This window comes from Tyto alba, unplaced genomic scaffold (assembly GCF_018691265.1).
Source record: "Tyto alba isolate M040663 unplaced genomic scaffold, T.alba_DEE_v4.0 Super-Scaffold_16, whole genome shotgun sequence".
NCBI lineage: Eukaryota > Metazoa > Chordata > Aves > Strigiformes > Tytonidae > Tyto > Tyto alba.
The window spans coordinates 2,886,753-2,903,659 of NW_024881278.1; the positions used below are offsets into that span (position 1 = coordinate 2,886,753).

The 16,907-nt window shown below is 45.2% G+C and overlaps 1 protein-coding gene across 2 annotated transcripts in view; it reads left to right on the plus strand.

Annotated features, from left to right (window-relative positions):
* JAG1 (jagged canonical Notch ligand 1) overlaps nt 1-9,988 on the plus strand; it is a 36,628-nt gene extending 26,640 nt beyond the window's left edge. For both annotated transcript variants that reach the window (XM_042789726.1, XM_032989386.2), the window contains exons 12-26: nt 414-587; nt 1,105-1,255; nt 1,820-1,984; nt 2,507-2,620; nt 3,269-3,382; nt 3,477-3,590; nt 3,716-3,832; nt 4,350-4,377; nt 4,498-4,583; nt 5,399-5,512; nt 5,747-5,856; nt 5,938-6,174; nt 6,525-6,656; nt 7,130-7,280; nt 8,013-9,988. In XM_042789726.1, the coding sequence (XP_042645660.1) occupies nt 414-587; nt 1,105-1,255; nt 1,820-1,984; nt 2,507-2,620; nt 3,269-3,382; nt 3,477-3,590; nt 3,716-3,832; nt 4,350-4,377; nt 4,498-4,583; nt 5,399-5,512; nt 5,747-5,856; nt 5,938-6,174; nt 6,525-6,656; nt 7,130-7,280; nt 8,013-8,470 (2,265 nt within the window). In that variant the 3' untranslated portion in view covers nt 8,471-9,988. The remainder of the gene's footprint in view (nt 1-413; nt 588-1,104; nt 1,256-1,819; nt 1,985-2,506; nt 2,621-3,268; nt 3,383-3,476; nt 3,591-3,715; nt 3,833-4,349; nt 4,378-4,497; nt 4,584-5,398; nt 5,513-5,746; nt 5,857-5,937; nt 6,175-6,524; nt 6,657-7,129; nt 7,281-8,012) is intronic.
* The last annotated feature ends 6,919 nt before the right edge of the window (nt 9,989-16,907 follow it).

Here is a 16,907-nt window from a genome sequence, read left to right on the forward strand (position 1 = left end):
ACCGCCTGTCAGGGCATGTCTGTAGAACAGCAAGGACAAAAAAATAGAACTGCAGTAAATGAACTCGCGTTTGCTGCCAGTGTCACCAGTGAACGGGCTGGTGGCTGTGCAGACTACCTACTGTAAATGTATCTATTCCACTTCAAGCTGTGGATGAATGTATTCTGCCTGGAAATTGAGAACGTAAGCCAGCACTGGGTGTGTGCATGTTTATTTTTTCCCCCTAAATATTCTTGCCTTGTTTGGGCATAGTAAGAGGTGGTTTGTGTTTTTTTGTTTTTTTTTTTTTGTTTTTTTTGGACTGTCTTTTGCCTTTCTTGTTTGTTTGTTTTAATAAGGATATATCAAGAGAGAAGAAAAAAAAAAAAAAAAAAAAAAAAACCTTAACTCTAAACTTCCTTGTTCCTTCCCAGGACTTGGTTAATGGTTATCGGTGTATCTGTTCACCTGGCTACGCAGGAGATCACTGTGAGAAAGACATCAATGAATGTGCAAGTAACCCTTGCATGAATGGGGGTCACTGCCAGGATGAAATCAATGGATTCCAATGTCTGTGTCCCGCTGGTTTCTCAGGAAACCTCTGTCAGGTAAGAAGCCTGGGTGAAAGGCAGGCCCTCAGCCAGTCGCCTTTCTGCCAGCGCTCGGGACCCGTACCCGGAATGCCTTGCATCCACTGAACCGTGGTCTAAAGTTGTGCTTGATATCGCTGTCAGCCTGCCAAGAAAGTGCTTGATTAATTATATATTGGGGGGGGGGGGGGAAACGACGAAAAAGCCCTGACGGGCTGCCGAGGATTCTTTTGGTTAAACAGACTGCAAGTGTTTGCAGGTCAGGTTTTGTTGCGCGCTAGCTGTTAACTTTCGGTGGCTGTTTAAGATCAAGAGCGCTGTCCGCCGAGATAGTTGCAAGTCTAACTAAACTCTGGGCATTATGAACAATGCATCGAGGCAGCAGATAAAAAGGTCAGATTCCACAATGTCTGCCTGTCGTAGTGCGGGAAAGCTATGATAAAACTGCTGTTTCACTCTGCCTTTCCTCCTTTTTTTTTTTTTTTCTTTTTCCCCCTCCCCTTTTTATTTCCCTTTCTCCTCTCCGCACTTACAGCTGGACATAGATTATTGTGAGCCAAATCCTTGCCAGAACGGTGCCCAGTGCTTCAACCTTGCTATGGACTATTTCTGTAACTGCCCTGAAGATTACGAAGGGAAGAACTGCTCCCACCTGAAAGATCACTGCCGCACGACTCCTTGTGAAGGTTCGTTGTCGCTTTGCAGGTGGATGGGAAGGACTGGCAATCGTCTCTGCCCCTCCCCTGGCTGGAGCCATAACGCAGCGTCACTAGTGTAGTCATCGGAGCAGCTCTTGCATAAAGAGGCTGAATTTTGCCCCGTGCCTTTCGCCTCTGTCTGCGTGAGGTGATGAGTAATGTTTGTAAACACCAGCCATCCGCGAGACAGCGGACAGTGTCTTTCACAGTGAAACGTCAGCGTGGAGGGAAAGCACACGAAGCGAATAGCCAGCTCTGCTGAATTAATTCCAGGCCACGGACGCGGTCCAGCAGTCCTCAGATAAGACGCTGTGATGATTATTTTAGGCCCAAACTGTTGGTGTAGTCCTTTGATTCGAAAGCGGTAGGCGTCTCTGGCGGAGTTAGGTTCATGGTTGGGCTCGATGATCTTAAAGGTCTTTTCCAACCGAGATGATTCTCTGGAACGTACGCCTTTTTAAACATCCGGCACTGGAAATTCAAATGTTGCTCTTAGCTTAAGAACTGGGATAGAACGGGCAATCCTCACGCAGGTCTCTGCTTTGTCTGCAGTTATTGACAGCTGTACCGTGGCAGTCGCTTCTAACAGCACACCGGAAGGGGTTCGTTACATTTCTTCAAATGTCTGCGGTCCTCACGGAAAATGCAAGAGCCAAGCAGGTGGAAAATTCACCTGTGAATGCAACAAAGGATTCACTGGCACCTACTGTCATGAGAGTAAGAGTTAACAAGAGGATAGATTTTACTGTCCTCTACTCCTTTTGGAAAAAGTCTGCATCCCTTCCTCCCAGCCTGCTTTAAGGTTTCTATCTTGTAACACAGTGAACCTTGGAACTGCTTTAAATTTTCATATCCCGCTTGGGCGAGGCAGATTGGAATTTGCTAGGCCTTGGGGAAAGTTCACAGTAATGAACCTTCTGGCCTTGAATTGTATGTTTTTAAAAACCTTATGTATACAAGGTCTGAGGTAGTTAATAATGGGCTTTAACATGGATCTTAAGGACTCCTGATTGTGTTTTGGTTTTCATAGTAATTGTTGAGTGACAGGCTCATCACTTTGTGCACTGTTTTTCAGCTATTTCTGAGAGGAAGGGTTATAAAGGAGATGAGAAGGGTCCTAGAAACGGAAGTAGCATTAAGTAGTCTGCAATAAGACTTCTAGTAGCTGCGCTTCTAGCTTGACTTTTTTTTTTTTTTTTCCCTCCTTCTCCCCCTCCCCTCTCCTCCCAACCGCTGCAGATATTAACGACTGCGAGAGCAACCCTTGTAAAAATGGTGGCACTTGTATCGATGGCATCAACTCCTACAAATGTATTTGTAGTGATGGATGGGAAGGAACGTATTGTGAAACAAGTAAGTTAATCCATTTTTCAGCACGCACAGAAAGGTCTCTGGGAAGAACATCAGGAAGGAATGGCTGGGGGTGTCTTTAAGATGATAGCGACCGATGCCAGTTTGACAGTGTCTGCTCCAAAGGCCGTGCAGGGCAAGGTGTCCCCTTTTCCGCCGAGTCCCAGGCTTTTCCCTAGGAACTACACCCAAGTCACGAAGCTGAACTGGGGAGGAGAACTATGGTTCTCTTACTGTTCAGTTTTCTGCTCTGCCCTTCGGAAGATTTTCTGCAAGAAGCCCTTGGCGCTAGGCCGCGCCCCTTTAGGCATGGCGTACCGGCCGCTCACGCGCGTATTCTGTCCGTCTCAGGAACAGAAGAGGAACGAGCACTCGTCCTCCTGGCCTCGGACTGGTTAGGATCGTTTCTGTAATAGGCCTTTTCACTTCTTGTTTGCTGAAACAAGATGACAAAGAAAGGAAAACAAACCGAAGGAACGTGCTGGAATAGTCTTCACCTCCGACGGCACTTTAAAATTTTGTCGTAAGCGTTTGATCCATGACTGAAACACAGGCCAGAACTAGGGATGGGACGTGCACCTTTCAAGCCTGAAGTGTTTGTCAGTTCTCCAAACCACTGCTTAGCTTGTTTTCTGTTCTTAACATATCTAGATATCAATGACTGCAGTAAAAACCCTTGCCACAATGGAGGAACCTGCCGAGACTTGGTCAACGACTTCTTCTGTGAATGTAAAAACGGGTGGAAAGGAAAAACTTGCCACTCCCGTAAGTTCAGCGTTTCCCAAACAAAACGGGCGTGCTCTGGTAGGCTGCTTAAACTTGCTGCGCGGTATTAAGGACAGTTTGGGGTTTTTCGCAGGTGACAGCCAGTGTGATGAGGCAACGTGCAACAACGGAGGAACGTGTTACGACGAGGGGGACACCTTCAAGTGCATGTGTCCTGCAGGATGGGAGGGAGCCACTTGTAATATAGGTAAATACCCTGCCTACTCCCCAGGAAGCAGATGCAAGCGCTGAATCTGTGACCTCGGTTTTTCCTCTTGGCTCACTTTTGACGGCTTTCCAACAACTCAGCGGCAAATCCTGTTTCTGTTGCAGCAAGGAACAGCAGCTGCCTGCCAAACCCCTGTCATAACGGCGGTACCTGCGTGGTCAGCGGGGATTCTTTTACTTGTGTCTGCAAGGAGGGCTGGGAAGGACCCACGTGTACTCAGAGTGAGTTGTCTCTGCTTGAACTTTTCCAGAGCGTTGCATGATGAGAACATTAGCTCATCCTGTCGCCCCTGGAGCTGAGATTGAAACCAGAAGGGAGAGCTTGTTTGATGTAGGCTTTAGCATCACCTGAATCTTTGTTTTTAATGACTTTATGTGATAGAGCCTTGACCTGGGCATGAGAAAGTTGCAAATGAGCTAAGTGGAGACAGATGTTGTCTTGTTTTCCCCTGCATTCTTTTTCTACGAGCAGCTCTGTCTGCTTCCACTTCTTTTCTTTTTTTTCCTTCCCTGTTAGATTCTTTACAAGGATCTCTTCCTGTGTACATGTGTTCCACAACGTAGTTAGCAAATTTTGTGGTAGAAGCCTGGAATCAATTTAGTAGAGAATTTCAGCATATTTTTGTTGAATTTGAGCTAAGTGTAACTTGGGCATTAGGGGAAGTTTGATCTTCTTTACTGACAGTAGAGTTGTATTAGCTAAAGTCTGCATATTTAATGTTGTCTCTTTGCTTTGCAGACACAAACGACTGCAGTCCTCACCCTTGGTAAGTTTAATACGTTTATCTTTCATACTTTGCTTTTTTTTTTTTTTGTAGATTTAGAATTCTAGAATCTTTTTAGCTGTAGCAGCTTTTTTTAGTGTAATTAATGACTTTTCTTTATAGTTATAACAGTGGCACTTGTGTGGATGGAGACAACTGGTACCGCTGTGAATGTGCCCCGGGCTTCGCAGGCCCTGACTGCAGGATCAGTGAGTGTTTCATTGGTGCTCTACCTTGATTTTTTTTTTTTTTTTTTTTTTTTTTTTCCTCCTCCTTCCTTTTTTTTGTCTTGCTTAGATCTTGTTGCAAGACAATCATCTTAATTGAGTTAAGTGGTAGATCAGATTAATGATAGACCTGCTGTGTCTTCTGTATCTTGCACCCAGATCTGTAGCAGATGTGGGGAGGGCAGGAATGGCACTGAAAATGAAAGAGATCTTAAAGTTGGTTCAGCTGAGTGGGCAAAATGCCCTTCAGGATCGTCCTCCCAGTTAGGTGGTGTTTGTGTGGCACAGGTTTCTGCTCGAGATGAAAGCGTGCCAGCCAAAAACCTTGTCAATTCATAATCCACCTACAAGCCCTGAGGTGATGTATGCACTTCCCTGTAATTTAATAATAATTACAGGTAGGAGGACACTAACTTTTTTTTAAGCCATGGAAATAGTAGCAATACAGCTGGGAAGGGGTTTAACGTTGTCATGGGTTGAAGAATCTAGTAGGAGAACAAAACCGGAGCATGTCAAAGGAGAGGAAGTGTGTGTGTGTGAGAAGGAATGTGTCCTTGCCCTTGAAAAGCTTAAGTAGCCACAGGGTCAGGGTTTGATCTCTGTTAGTGCCACACAGCAGAAACTTCAAACAGCTCGCTCGGAGATTACACCGGTGCTGCTAATAAGAGCCTATCTCTGAGTAGACACTGGAAAACGAATGTAACGCTCCTGCAGGCGAAGCTCTCGTACGGTTTTCCTGACAAAATTGAAAGGATACCATCGAGTAACTTCTTGCTTTCCTCTCCGTCCCTCCGCAGATATCAATGAATGCCAGTCTTCACCCTGTGCCTTCGGCGCTACGTGCGTAGATGAAATTAACGGCTACCGCTGCATTTGCCCACCGGGTCGGAGCGGTCCAGGGTGCCAAGAAGGTATTCCAGATGTCACAGCTGGTCAGAAGACGTGTAGCAAGATCTGTATAACTGCCCGTTAACGCGTTCGTGGTTGTGGGGGCTTTTTGGGGGTGGTGGTTGGTTGGTATTTGAAAGCACATATGTCCGTTGAAGCAGCAAACTCAGTGATAAGTTTCGCTGAGCTTAGGAGAAGGGTTCTTTTCCCTTTTTTCCCTATCGCCTGTTTTGTAATTGTGTTCAATCTCTCTTCAGTTACAGGAAGGCCTTGCATTACCAGTGTTCGAGTGATGCCCGACGGGGCTAAGTGGGATGACGACTGTAATACCTGTCAGTGTTTGAATGGAAAAGTCACCTGTTCCAAGGTAGAGCTGCGCTGCGGGTCGGGATACGCCGTCTCCCGCCCTGTCACCAGCGGTCACTTACCAGTTTTTATTCTCTGCCAGGTTTGGTGTGGTCCTCGACCTTGTGTCCTACACGCCAAAGGTCACAACGAATGCCCGGCTGGACACGCCTGTGTCCCCGTTAAAGAAGACCACTGTTTCACTCACCCGTGCGCGGCCGTGGGCGAATGCTGGCCTTCGAATCAACAGCCTGTGAAGACCAAATGCAATTCTGATTCTTACTACCAAGACAACTGTGCCAACATCACCTTCACCTTCAATAAAGAGATGATGGCGCCGGTAAGTAGCAGAGCACAGCTCGCCGCGCTGTGGCACGCGCCTGCTCGCTTCCCAGAGCATGAAACCGCTTTTTTGGGGCTGGTGAAAGTACAGTTGAAGCTTGACGTTCCCTTATCATCAAAGAAAACAGAAGCTATAGGAGGATTAATACAGACTTCTACTCTAAATGCTTCTGTGGCCAGAGAAGAACAAAAGCGGGTTTGGAGGGAATTCTACCTCCTCTTCCCCTGAGAAACTCCTACTTCAGGGGGAAAAAAAAAAAAAAAAAAAAAAAAAAATAGTTCTTCCATCCGTGTGTTTGTGTGCATGTGTATTTAAAAAAACCCAACGCCTTTTTTTGTATCCTCCAGGGCCTTACCACAGAGCACATTTGCAGCGAATTGAGGAACCTGAATATTCTGAAGAATGTTTCTGTTGAATATTCCATCTATATTACCTGTGAGCCTTCGCACTTGGCAAATAATGAAATACACGTTGCTATTGTAAGTATCCCTGGAATATTTTTAAATGTCTTGGTAGTTAATTGCTTGGATATGCGTGCAACATGTGGATTTCATCAAAATCCTAACTCCTGGCTTTGTCGGTCCTTCTCGTGGTTTGGTTTCCATCCCCGTTCCCTCTCAGAACAGGGAAGAAATCCTGGGTGCACGTGCACACCTGAAAACTACCATCTGGTGGCAACTGTAATTAGGGGTAGTAAAACATTTCTCTGGTATAGTCTCTTGAGCGCTGCTCTTTGGGGGTTTTTTGGTTGTCTTTTTTTTTTTTTAAAGATGGGGATGGACGTTCTGCATTATTATTTTCTGCTCGTAGCTGGGCTTTTGGTTTGCTTCTGTTTTGTTGTTGAAGTACTAAAAGTACTGGGAGCCTTAACTGATTGTGAAAGTTTATAAATAGCAGATTAGCCATGCATCTGATCTGGCATTTGGTATTAATTGTCTGACTTCCTCTGTAGTCTGCAGAAGATATAGGCGAAGATGAAAACCCCATCAAAGACATCACAGATAAGATCATTGACCTTGTCAGTAAGCGCGACGGTAACAACACGCTGATCGCTGCAGTTGCAGAAGTCAGGGTACAGCGACGACCAGTTAAAAACAAAACAGGTGAGCTTCCCCTCGTCCCCAAAAACTCGTGTGCTTGCCACAACCGGAATAGCCTTTCAAAGCGGGTGCAGCCTTCCTCGGTTTCGAGGTTTGTAGCAAGTCTGGGAATCTCTGCCTCTTGGCCCCGTTGGCTGAGGAGGCTTTGCACCAGGGTCTTGTTACTCTAAAAAAAAAAAAAAAAATAAAAATAAACAAACAAAAGTTATGAAAGTGCTCTAAACCAGTGGCCTGACCCGTTACAAGGGCTTGCTGCTCCTCTCGCTCCTCGTGGGGAAATAAGGAGGAGGAAAGTGACGGGCTGGCTTTGAAAGCTCCCGTGGGGCTGCCGCCGTCCAGGTGCGATGAGCAGGGTGCGGGCGGCAGCTCGGCCTCTCTCACCAGCGGCCGCCGAGGCGGCTGCCCCGGGGCAGGAGATGCTCCCCCGAGGGAGCTGGGGGTCACCCCGGCCGGCGCCGAGTGGCTCCGTGCCGGGAGGAAGACCCTTTACTTTTCTGCCACCTCCCAAACTCACTTTAAACCCCTTGTATTCGAAGAGAACCGAGAATGCAATACTGCCTGGAGCCCGGGGGGGGGGGGGGGGGGGGGGAATAAAAACAAACAAAACAAACCAGAAAAAAAAACCCCAACCAAAAAACCCCACATTTTAAGAACTGAGATTTGTTTTCCTGGTGGAAAGCGTGGGCTGGAACGCTCGGTTTGCAGCAGGGTTACCTGGTCTCCTATCTCTTCCAGATTTCTTGGTGCCGTTGCTGAGCTCGGTCCTAACAGTGGCCTGGATCTGCTGCCTGGTAACTGTTTTTTACTGGTGCATCCGGAAGCGCAGAAAGCAGAGCAGCCATACTCACGCGGCGTCCGATGACAACACGACCAACAACGTGAGGGAGCAGCTGAATCAGATAAAAAACCCCATTGAGAAACACGGAGCGAATACTGTCCCCATTAAAGACTACGAGAACAAAAACTCTAAAATCGCCAAAATAAGGACACACAATTCAGAGGTGGAGGAAGACGACATGGACAAACACCAGCAGAAGGCCCGCTTTGCCAAGCAGCCAGCGTACACTTTGGTAGACAGAGATGAAAAGCCCCCCAACAGCACACCCACAAAACACCCGAACTGGACAAACAAACAGGACAACAGAGACTTGGAAAGCGCACAAAGCCTAAATCGGATGGAGTACATTGTATAGCAGACAGAGGGGTGCTGCCATGCAGGGCCTTTAAACAGCATTGTAAAGGCACTCAAGAGCTTGTAGTTCTTAAACTGTTGTGTAATATTTGAGTCTAAGGCTATTATTTACTTAGAATCCCTGTGTTAATTTAAGTTTTGACAAGCTGGCTTACACTGGCAATGATAGTTGCTGTGGTTGGCTGGAATACCAAGTGCTGCATTTCACATCTATGCAAAACTAGTCAAAAGTGCCCTCATGTAAATTCAGCTGTAGCTGATACATCACGGAAACGTTTCAGAAGGTATCACATAGCCTTATTACTCTTCCTTAGTGTTGGTTTCTTTTTTTTTTTTTTTTTTTTTTTCTCTGCCAGATGTCCCGATTTATACAGTTTCTTTAGAATAATACATTTTATTTATATTTATTGAATTTGAGTTTTTTGTATATTGGTTTTATGGTGACGTACAACTAGTTCTGTATTTGAAAGTGCCTTTGCAGCTCGGAACCACAGCAACTATCAAAAATAAGTTTATTATTTATTTTTTTATTGTATTTTTGTTGGGGGCGGGTGGGGGGAACTTGTCAGCAGTTGCTGGTAAATGAAGAATTTAAAGAGGAAAATGTGTCAAAAATAGAAGTTTGTATAGATATGTAAATAATTCTTTTTTTATTAATCACTGTGTATATTTGATTTATTAACTTAATAATCAAGAGCCTTAAAATATCATTCCTTTTTATTTATATGTATGTGTTTAGAGTTGAAGGTTTTTGATAGCATTGTAAGCTTGTGGCTTCTCTATTTTGAATTTATTTTCTTGTTACATGTTGCCTATATGCCAAAACTAAGGTGTTCTAAAATAGTTTATTTTTAATAGGATGGGCTTTCATGCCTTGATGCTGGTTTTTGTACAATGTCGAACGTTTGAAACACCTTCCATAGTATCACTTTAAGACTATTTGTAAGTACTGACTGAGGCAGTTTAGATAATTAGACTAGAAAATTTTTTTTTGCTGCTTTAGACTTGAAAAACGAGTGACAGGCAGATAATCTGCTAAGAGAAGCAGTTTAAGGGAACAAAACTGAGCTATTACTTTATGTAGATGAAATGTGAGTGGTTGCATGTAATTAAAATATCAAATTAGCGTGTGAAGTTGGAAACACAGCAATCTTATTTTGTAAATTCTAATTATTTTCTTTTTCTCACCATGAATATGTAATACTGAACCACTTGTAGATTTGACTTTTTTTGTAATCTACTGCATTTAGGGAGTATTCTAATAAGCTAGTTGTTGAATACTTGAACAGTAGAATGTCCAGTAAGATCACTGTGTAGGTTTGCCATAGATTACACTGCCCGCCTTAACGAGTGAGGAAATCAAAGTGCTATTACGACGTTTAAGATCAAAAGGCTTATAAACATAGTCATCTCGGTGGTTACCCATTGAGATCATGAAGATACCTTGTATTGTGATATTAGTGTTATATGAAAATGCATCTTTGATGTGTTGTTCCTGGCAATAAATCTTGAAAAGTAATATTTATTAAATTTTTTGTATGAAAACATAAAAGAGCGTGGAGATTATTGAGCTCGGAGGCGCTCCCGACGAGGCAGGTCCTGGTTGACGTTTCCCAGACCTGCCCCAGCCCTCGGTGGAGGCCGTGCGGGACGGTTCCACGCTCCCCTCTGGCTCTGGACCAGGCTCGAGGGGTTGGAGAGCAGCAGCAGGTCCCTTGTTCTCCGCGCCTCTGCGGATGGCAGAGGAGGAGGAGGAGGAGACAAATTGTGCAACGAGTTGACTCGGCACGGGCCAAGGAGCTAGGAACCAAATCTAAGTAGCTAGGCAAGACACAAACTGCTGAGCTGGACGGGAAAGGATCCATAGATTATTCTGATTTCAGAGGGGCAGAAAGTGCTTTGGAAGGCATAAAATCAACTCCTGAACTCTTCCACAGGCGGGCTGCCTAACGCTTAACTAACTACCAGCCGCCCCTCCCGCCTCCGAGGGGCTGGGCGGGGAAGTAGGGGCTGGCTGGCGGGTGGCTGCTGCTCCCGATTCAGCGCCTTTCCTCGAGGAAGCGGCACCTTTGTTTTGGTAAGGTGCTGGTACAAATCTGAAGGGACAACTGACGGTGTGGAACGCCTCAACTGAAAGATCATGTGAGATAGGGTCAGGCTGCTGCTTGGACTTCAGCTTAAGCCAGCCCACTGCATAGTTAGGCCTTTTCATCCCTGTTTTATTTGTAGTAAAATACAGATAACTTTATATAATAAAGATTGCTGCAATATGAATACGCTGAACGCTTCCAAAATCTGTTCTGTACCTTCTTTACAGCTGTCTAAAAAAAAAAAAAAAAATTCTATAAAACCTATTTAGTGTTACTTTTTATTTCAAGCTTGCTTTAAAAGGAGCTTTCTAACTCGTCCCTAGACTGCCGCGACAGGGGGGGCTGCTCCTACTCTCGGCCATCCCATGCCACATCACTTGAGCCCTGGAGAACCCGCAGTTTACTGCCCGCTGAATGGGAAGATTAACTTCACCTGACCACTTCAATAATTCCTCCTCAAACAAAGCCCGTGAGTATTTCTTTCCCGTTGTTCCCGGACTTCTACAATCTGCAATAAAGCAAACAGATCGCGTCTAAAAAAGCCGCTTAAAGAGAACAGACTCCTCCACCTGCCTCAGAAGTACAAAGCGAGGCCGTGAGCTGAACGCTTTTCCGTACTTTTAATGTTGAACTAACCATCTTCCCGACGTCTCCTGTTCACATCGTAGGTCTCAAATTCAACGACGCAGGAACCCACTCCCTCTTCTAAATGACTGAAACATTTAGACCTGAAGTTGTGGGAGTAAATCTGAGTCTGCCTTCTACTGAGCAGAAGCAAAATAACATAAAGCGGGGCTTTTGCTCATCCTGGGAAGACGTGTATGACAGGGGGCTTCAAAACCTACTGAGACAAATTCTAATCACAGACTTAATAACTCAGAATAGATCTCTGAAGACTCCCTGTGCAGCAAAACGACGTCTGCAAAACTGCTATGATGGTATTTTTTTTTTTTTTTTTAAATTATCTCCTCGTATCTCAGCGGTAGGTTCAAAATTTACACTGGGGAACAGAACACAAAAACCGCCTTCCAAACCCCAGCACCACCAGCAAGCTGGGAGCTGGCTTATCAAGTGTTTTCTGTTGTCACGAAAACAAACAGGAACACGATGTTTAAGGCTTTCCCAATAGAATACCATTTATTTTTCTGGAAATTGTACTTTGCCAGTTCACGGTTTACTACTCAGGGAAGACAAATTCTGCTTGGTCAGGCGAAGTTTCCAGCTGCTAGTGTGTGTCTGTTCTCCGGCTCCTTATTCAGCTAAGAACTGAAAAATGTGTGTTTCCCAGGCTTCCATTTAAACATAGGAGCTTTAAAAAAAAAAAAAGAAAAAATAAAATTACTTACTGCCCTTAGCACCCTCCGCTTTGCTCCACCTGCAGCTCATTGAACCCGTCGAAGCTGGGTTTGGTTCAACCCGAGCCGAGCGCAGCCACATCAAAGCCTCTGCCCCTCTTAAGAGGACAGGGCCCGTCTTACGCAGAGGGAACTGGCGAAAAGGCGCCGGTCGGGCACGTTCCATCAGCCGAGGCGTTCACGTCCCTGGGGGAAAGGCAGCCTTGGGAGCAGCTCTTTGCTAACAGGAGCGAACGACTAGTGCTTGTACACGCGGAGCCCAGCGAGCGACTGACGTAAACCCAGTTCGGGGCCTGAGCAGGAGGCGGGCATCTCCACGCCATTTCGCTGAGGGGGCTCCTTCCCTCCCCACAGAAACTCCGCTTGCCCTCACCCCAGCCGGCACGCCTGCACAGCGAGAGTCAGGATCACCGATCAGTGCTCTGCCCGGCTAGAAAACGTACAAGGTTCTGCTCTCCCTTGCTCCTTGAAGGCTGCACGATGGAGGTTCCTACCGGCCGCTGTCGGCCCCGGCCCCTCGCCCGGCCGGGGCCCAGCCCCGCCGCCCTGGCCCTTTGCTGAGCCCCTCGGGAACAAGTCGCAGGGCAGAGGCCCCACGGTTTTGTTAGCGTACGCGAAGACGAGAAGTTCTGACGAGGGAAGTGCCAAATTCAGCCTTTTCCTCCCCAGAAGATGGAAGTGATTGCGTAAGCTTCCCCCTCCCCTTCTAAACAGAGCAAGAATATTCGAGTACGCTTCAGGACTTGGCAGCTTCCCCTTTCCCAGCACCGACAACAGCGGCCGTTCATCAGGGTTACTGTGCAGCACCGCACACGGCATTCGCTTCCAAGGGTTGGGGGGGGGAAAAAAAAAAAAACAAAACAACAAAAAAAAATGTATTTTCCTAATAGCTGTGCAAGAATGAATCCCAGCTTCTGGGGGTGAGGAGGAGGGAAGCGGCGAAGGTCCTGCAAGGTGTGTGAACGGAGGCTGAGGCCGGCTCAGCCCGCGCTGGGGCAGCGGAGGAGCCGTGTGGTACCGGCCAGGGCGGCAGAGCAGAGCCCCAGCCCAGCTCTGCCGGCGAGAGCCTTCTCTGTGATGTGCAAATTGCTGCCACCAGTTGCTCTACCGGGTGGAGAAATAAATCTCCCTTCTTTTCATTCTAGGGCTATGAGATCATATTAATATTAAAAAGGGGCATGCCCATCTCTAGAATTAGAGCTCAAGACTCTTCTCTTTAATGATCTGATGCATAAATCAAAAAAAGATAATTACTACGGCAGCAAATAAAGCAGTTATGGAGCTAAACTACCCGTTCCTACTACTGAAGTACTATGTTTCAGCTACACTAAAGGCTCTAACTGACAGAATGGCAGAAAATCAGTGAAATTCTCCTTCAAAAAAGGTGCACTGTCAGCTCCCCCACAGGAACCAATTCCCAGCTCTGGAATCATTTAAATGGATATTAAAGGAGGTAGGATGGTGGAGGTTAATTCCCTGGGCAATCTCCAGGTTGCAACTGAAATGCCCTGCAACGCTACATCATTTTCACAACTCATTTATGATTTCTCAGCGTTAGCCATCAAAAACCAACCAACCAACCAGTTCCCATCTAAAAACGTCACCTTCTTGCCACTGTGGAAAGGACAAGGTCGTGTGTTACCAGGTTCCATTTTAATTCTCCGGGGAAAAAAGTGACCACAATGGAAAAGCTGTCTTTAAAAATACTTGAAGTAGTTGATGACAGAATTTGTAGTGCAAGTTCCTTCACCAGCTTGCGTTACCATGAAGAAATTGCTCACCCTCAACTGTCAAAATAAGCATATTCATATCCCTCCCAGGTTCAGCTGCAGAACGCTTTGATATCCCTTGGATGAAAGGCTCCGCGCGCTGCTGTTCTCCCGTCCCACATCTTCCCTTTCACATCGGTTTGCGGACGCTAGCTAATGTTTATCAGAGAAGGGTAACAAAAAAAAAAAAAAAAAAAAGGCAGAAAGCAAAGAAGTGAGGAGTGCCTTTTAGGAAAGCTGATGGCTGAGGCCAACCCACACCTCCCACTGCTAGCAGCTCTTGATACCATGAACTCAGTTCGCCCAAGCCTGTGTTAGAATGTTGTAATACAGTACGAAACCTGTTATTAGGTGCCGATACAGGCAAGGAGATAACTACTAACATGCAATCTGGAACAGTCTAACTGCATTCTACATCCTTCCTAGTCCAATTGCAAACGAAAAAATATTTCCTCCGTCCTTTTCCTTAAAAAATAATTCATTTTCCAGTCATAAAGCCGATGAGACGTTGATATAGAAATGTCAATTAAAACTCAGCCAATGCGACCCACGTGCAGAGTGACGAGAGGAAGGGAAGTTCACACTGACAAAATAAACGCCTGCAGAAGGCTACTTAACACCTCACTTGGTCAAAAAACTTCTGTCGCCAGGAAAAGTTTTGGTGCTTAAAGTTTTCCTTTTTTTGTCAGAAACAGGTGCTCTTGAAATTACTCAAGTCGAGCATAACACAGAAACGCAGCTATGCCACTGTAATAACACACCAACACACGCTCGAGACCCTGGTGTGCAGAACTACAACCTGACAGATAATATCAGAACTAGCACAAAGCTTATTACTCAAAACAACTCTTGTGATAGTTAAAACCTTCCTACTGATCAACACTGGGCAAGGGAGATTTTACAGCAGCCTGCTTCCTATTTATAAATAAATACGTAAAAGGCTGGTCTAGCTTTTGATGTGTGTTTAAAGACAAAAGTTCACTAAACAAATATTTTTAACTGCTTTGATGTAAAGAATAATGGAAACGATAGACTGAACACATTAGAAAGTGTTTGGCTGGGAAAGGACTGTTTCACTATCAGCAAACAGCACAGGCCAAATTAACCAGATAATTCATTTAAAAAACAAAACAAAACAAAACAACCCAAACAAACCAAACAAAACCAAAACCAAAGCTGGCTGGTTTGGAACAGAGAGTTATTTCTCTTTAAGCCAAAGGTGTATTTTTCAACGTGGGCGCTGCATTGTCAGCTTTAGCCAGTCTCAGACCTACACCTCTTTCAGAGGAGTTAAAAGAAGCTCTAAAAATGAAAAAAAGCCAACATAGCAAACACACACAAAAGAAAAAAATGAACCAAAGGAACTGTTTCTGTGCTTCAATGGCAGTTTCAGAACAGGACAGAGCCTTAAATATTTATTACTTTTAACAGAAAGCCATGCTAATGCTGCTCAGAAGCTAACTGGCAATAGACAGCCCCAGCCAAGACTTGCTAACTGTTAATTTTACTCTAGCTCAGTTTGCAGCTTGCTTTCTTTTTTTTTTTTTTTTTTTTTTTTTTGTTGTTCTAAACCTGATTTAGGAAATCAGGTTTGTGGTTCAAGAGCATGTCAGACCACACCTCCACCAGTCACCTGCGTGCAGGTGGATTGCTGCTGATAAACACAAAGACTGAGAAGACGACCTTGGGCTTAAAGCACAGAGATAACCGAGACCTACGGTAACAACACAGCCTGGATGTCACAGCACCCACAGGGTTTGCAAAAGGGAAACTTTCATCATGTTCCTGCTGCACAGACAAAAGAAAGAACAGATCTGAGCAACACCACCATCCACAACCCAGAGCGAGCCATAAATTCAAAGCTTTTTCCCCGAGTAACTGCATTTCTGAGAGGACCCAAAAGACAAATTTTAAAGTAACTAAGCTCTGAGTACACAGCTACAAAGAGCCCAGGAACCGAAGAAGCCCGTAATTGCAGTGAGAACGATGCAGCCATGCACGTTTGAGAGAGACCACTTGTATTTGTTCGGCCCCTCTAGGCTCTAACACCTTTAATCAGCCCAGCCCTATATTTCTTCCTGTTGCACAATCACTGCTTTAAAAGGAGGATGCTCCCACACTATCAGGGAGGTGATGGAAAAAGGCATTTCAAGAAACATGAACTATTCTAAAGGAAAAATCAAGTGTTCTTAGCTACAGAGACAAGCATTTCATCTACCCAAGCCCCCCCTAAATGTATGGCGTTCATTTGTAAGGGTGCATGCAGGTATGTTACTCACGTAAACGGGGTTATATATCGTTCAACCTTATAATTACAACAACAGTATGCGACGATACTAACTCCATGTGTTGCCCTCTGGCTTCTCATGCTTGAGTTAAATGGACTAGCAGAGGACAGATTCAAGCAGAAGGGAAGCTTCGACAGCCCAAGCCGTTAGCAGCAGCCGTTTGGGGGGTACTTGCTCAAGGCCATCCGCAGTTTTCAGAGATACAAGCAGTGCGTTTGCCAGTGTGCAAAAGCAAGCATAAGGTCCTTTTCCTAACCAGAATGAAATTTTAAAAAGTAACTGAACTGATTTTATAAACTCAACAAGTGTCTGTTGCTGCATAATCATCTAAACCTCTCTTGTAGCTAGCTAGCTGTTGCAACCAAGACCAGGTAGTTTAAAACTGAGGTCTAGAATATATGCTTGTACAATTTTTTATCATTATTCACTGAAATAAGAACTTAAAGAAACCATCCAGAAAATCTACGCTAAGACTTTAATAGAAACTATCCCATTATTCTAATAGTCTTAATTTTCTGATAAATACTTAATTAAAACGTCCTTATACCTCTTTCGAGTCCATCAAAAAGGTTCTTTTTACTCCTTTCCTGACCCAGTATGAGTCCATGCAAAAGGCAACAGTAAACACGCTGCCTTAGGCTTTTCTTCCTCCAAACCCTGCTTGGTTTTGCTGTTACCAGGACAGACCTCTTTGCAGACCCTGGCGATCGGAAAGCATTAGCAACCTTATTGCAAAGCACTGCGAGAAACATCATGCAAACAGGCTGGAAGAAAAAAAGAGAAAATGTCTTCTAGCAGGCATGCAGAATCTTCTTCGTTTGTAGCAAAGGCAGAAGTTATTTATAGCAGAAAGATGCTGTTCAGTTCACGGTGTCTTGCTGTCCACTGCCGAGTGGCTAACTCCCATAAGGACCAGTATTACACTGCCAACTCTAA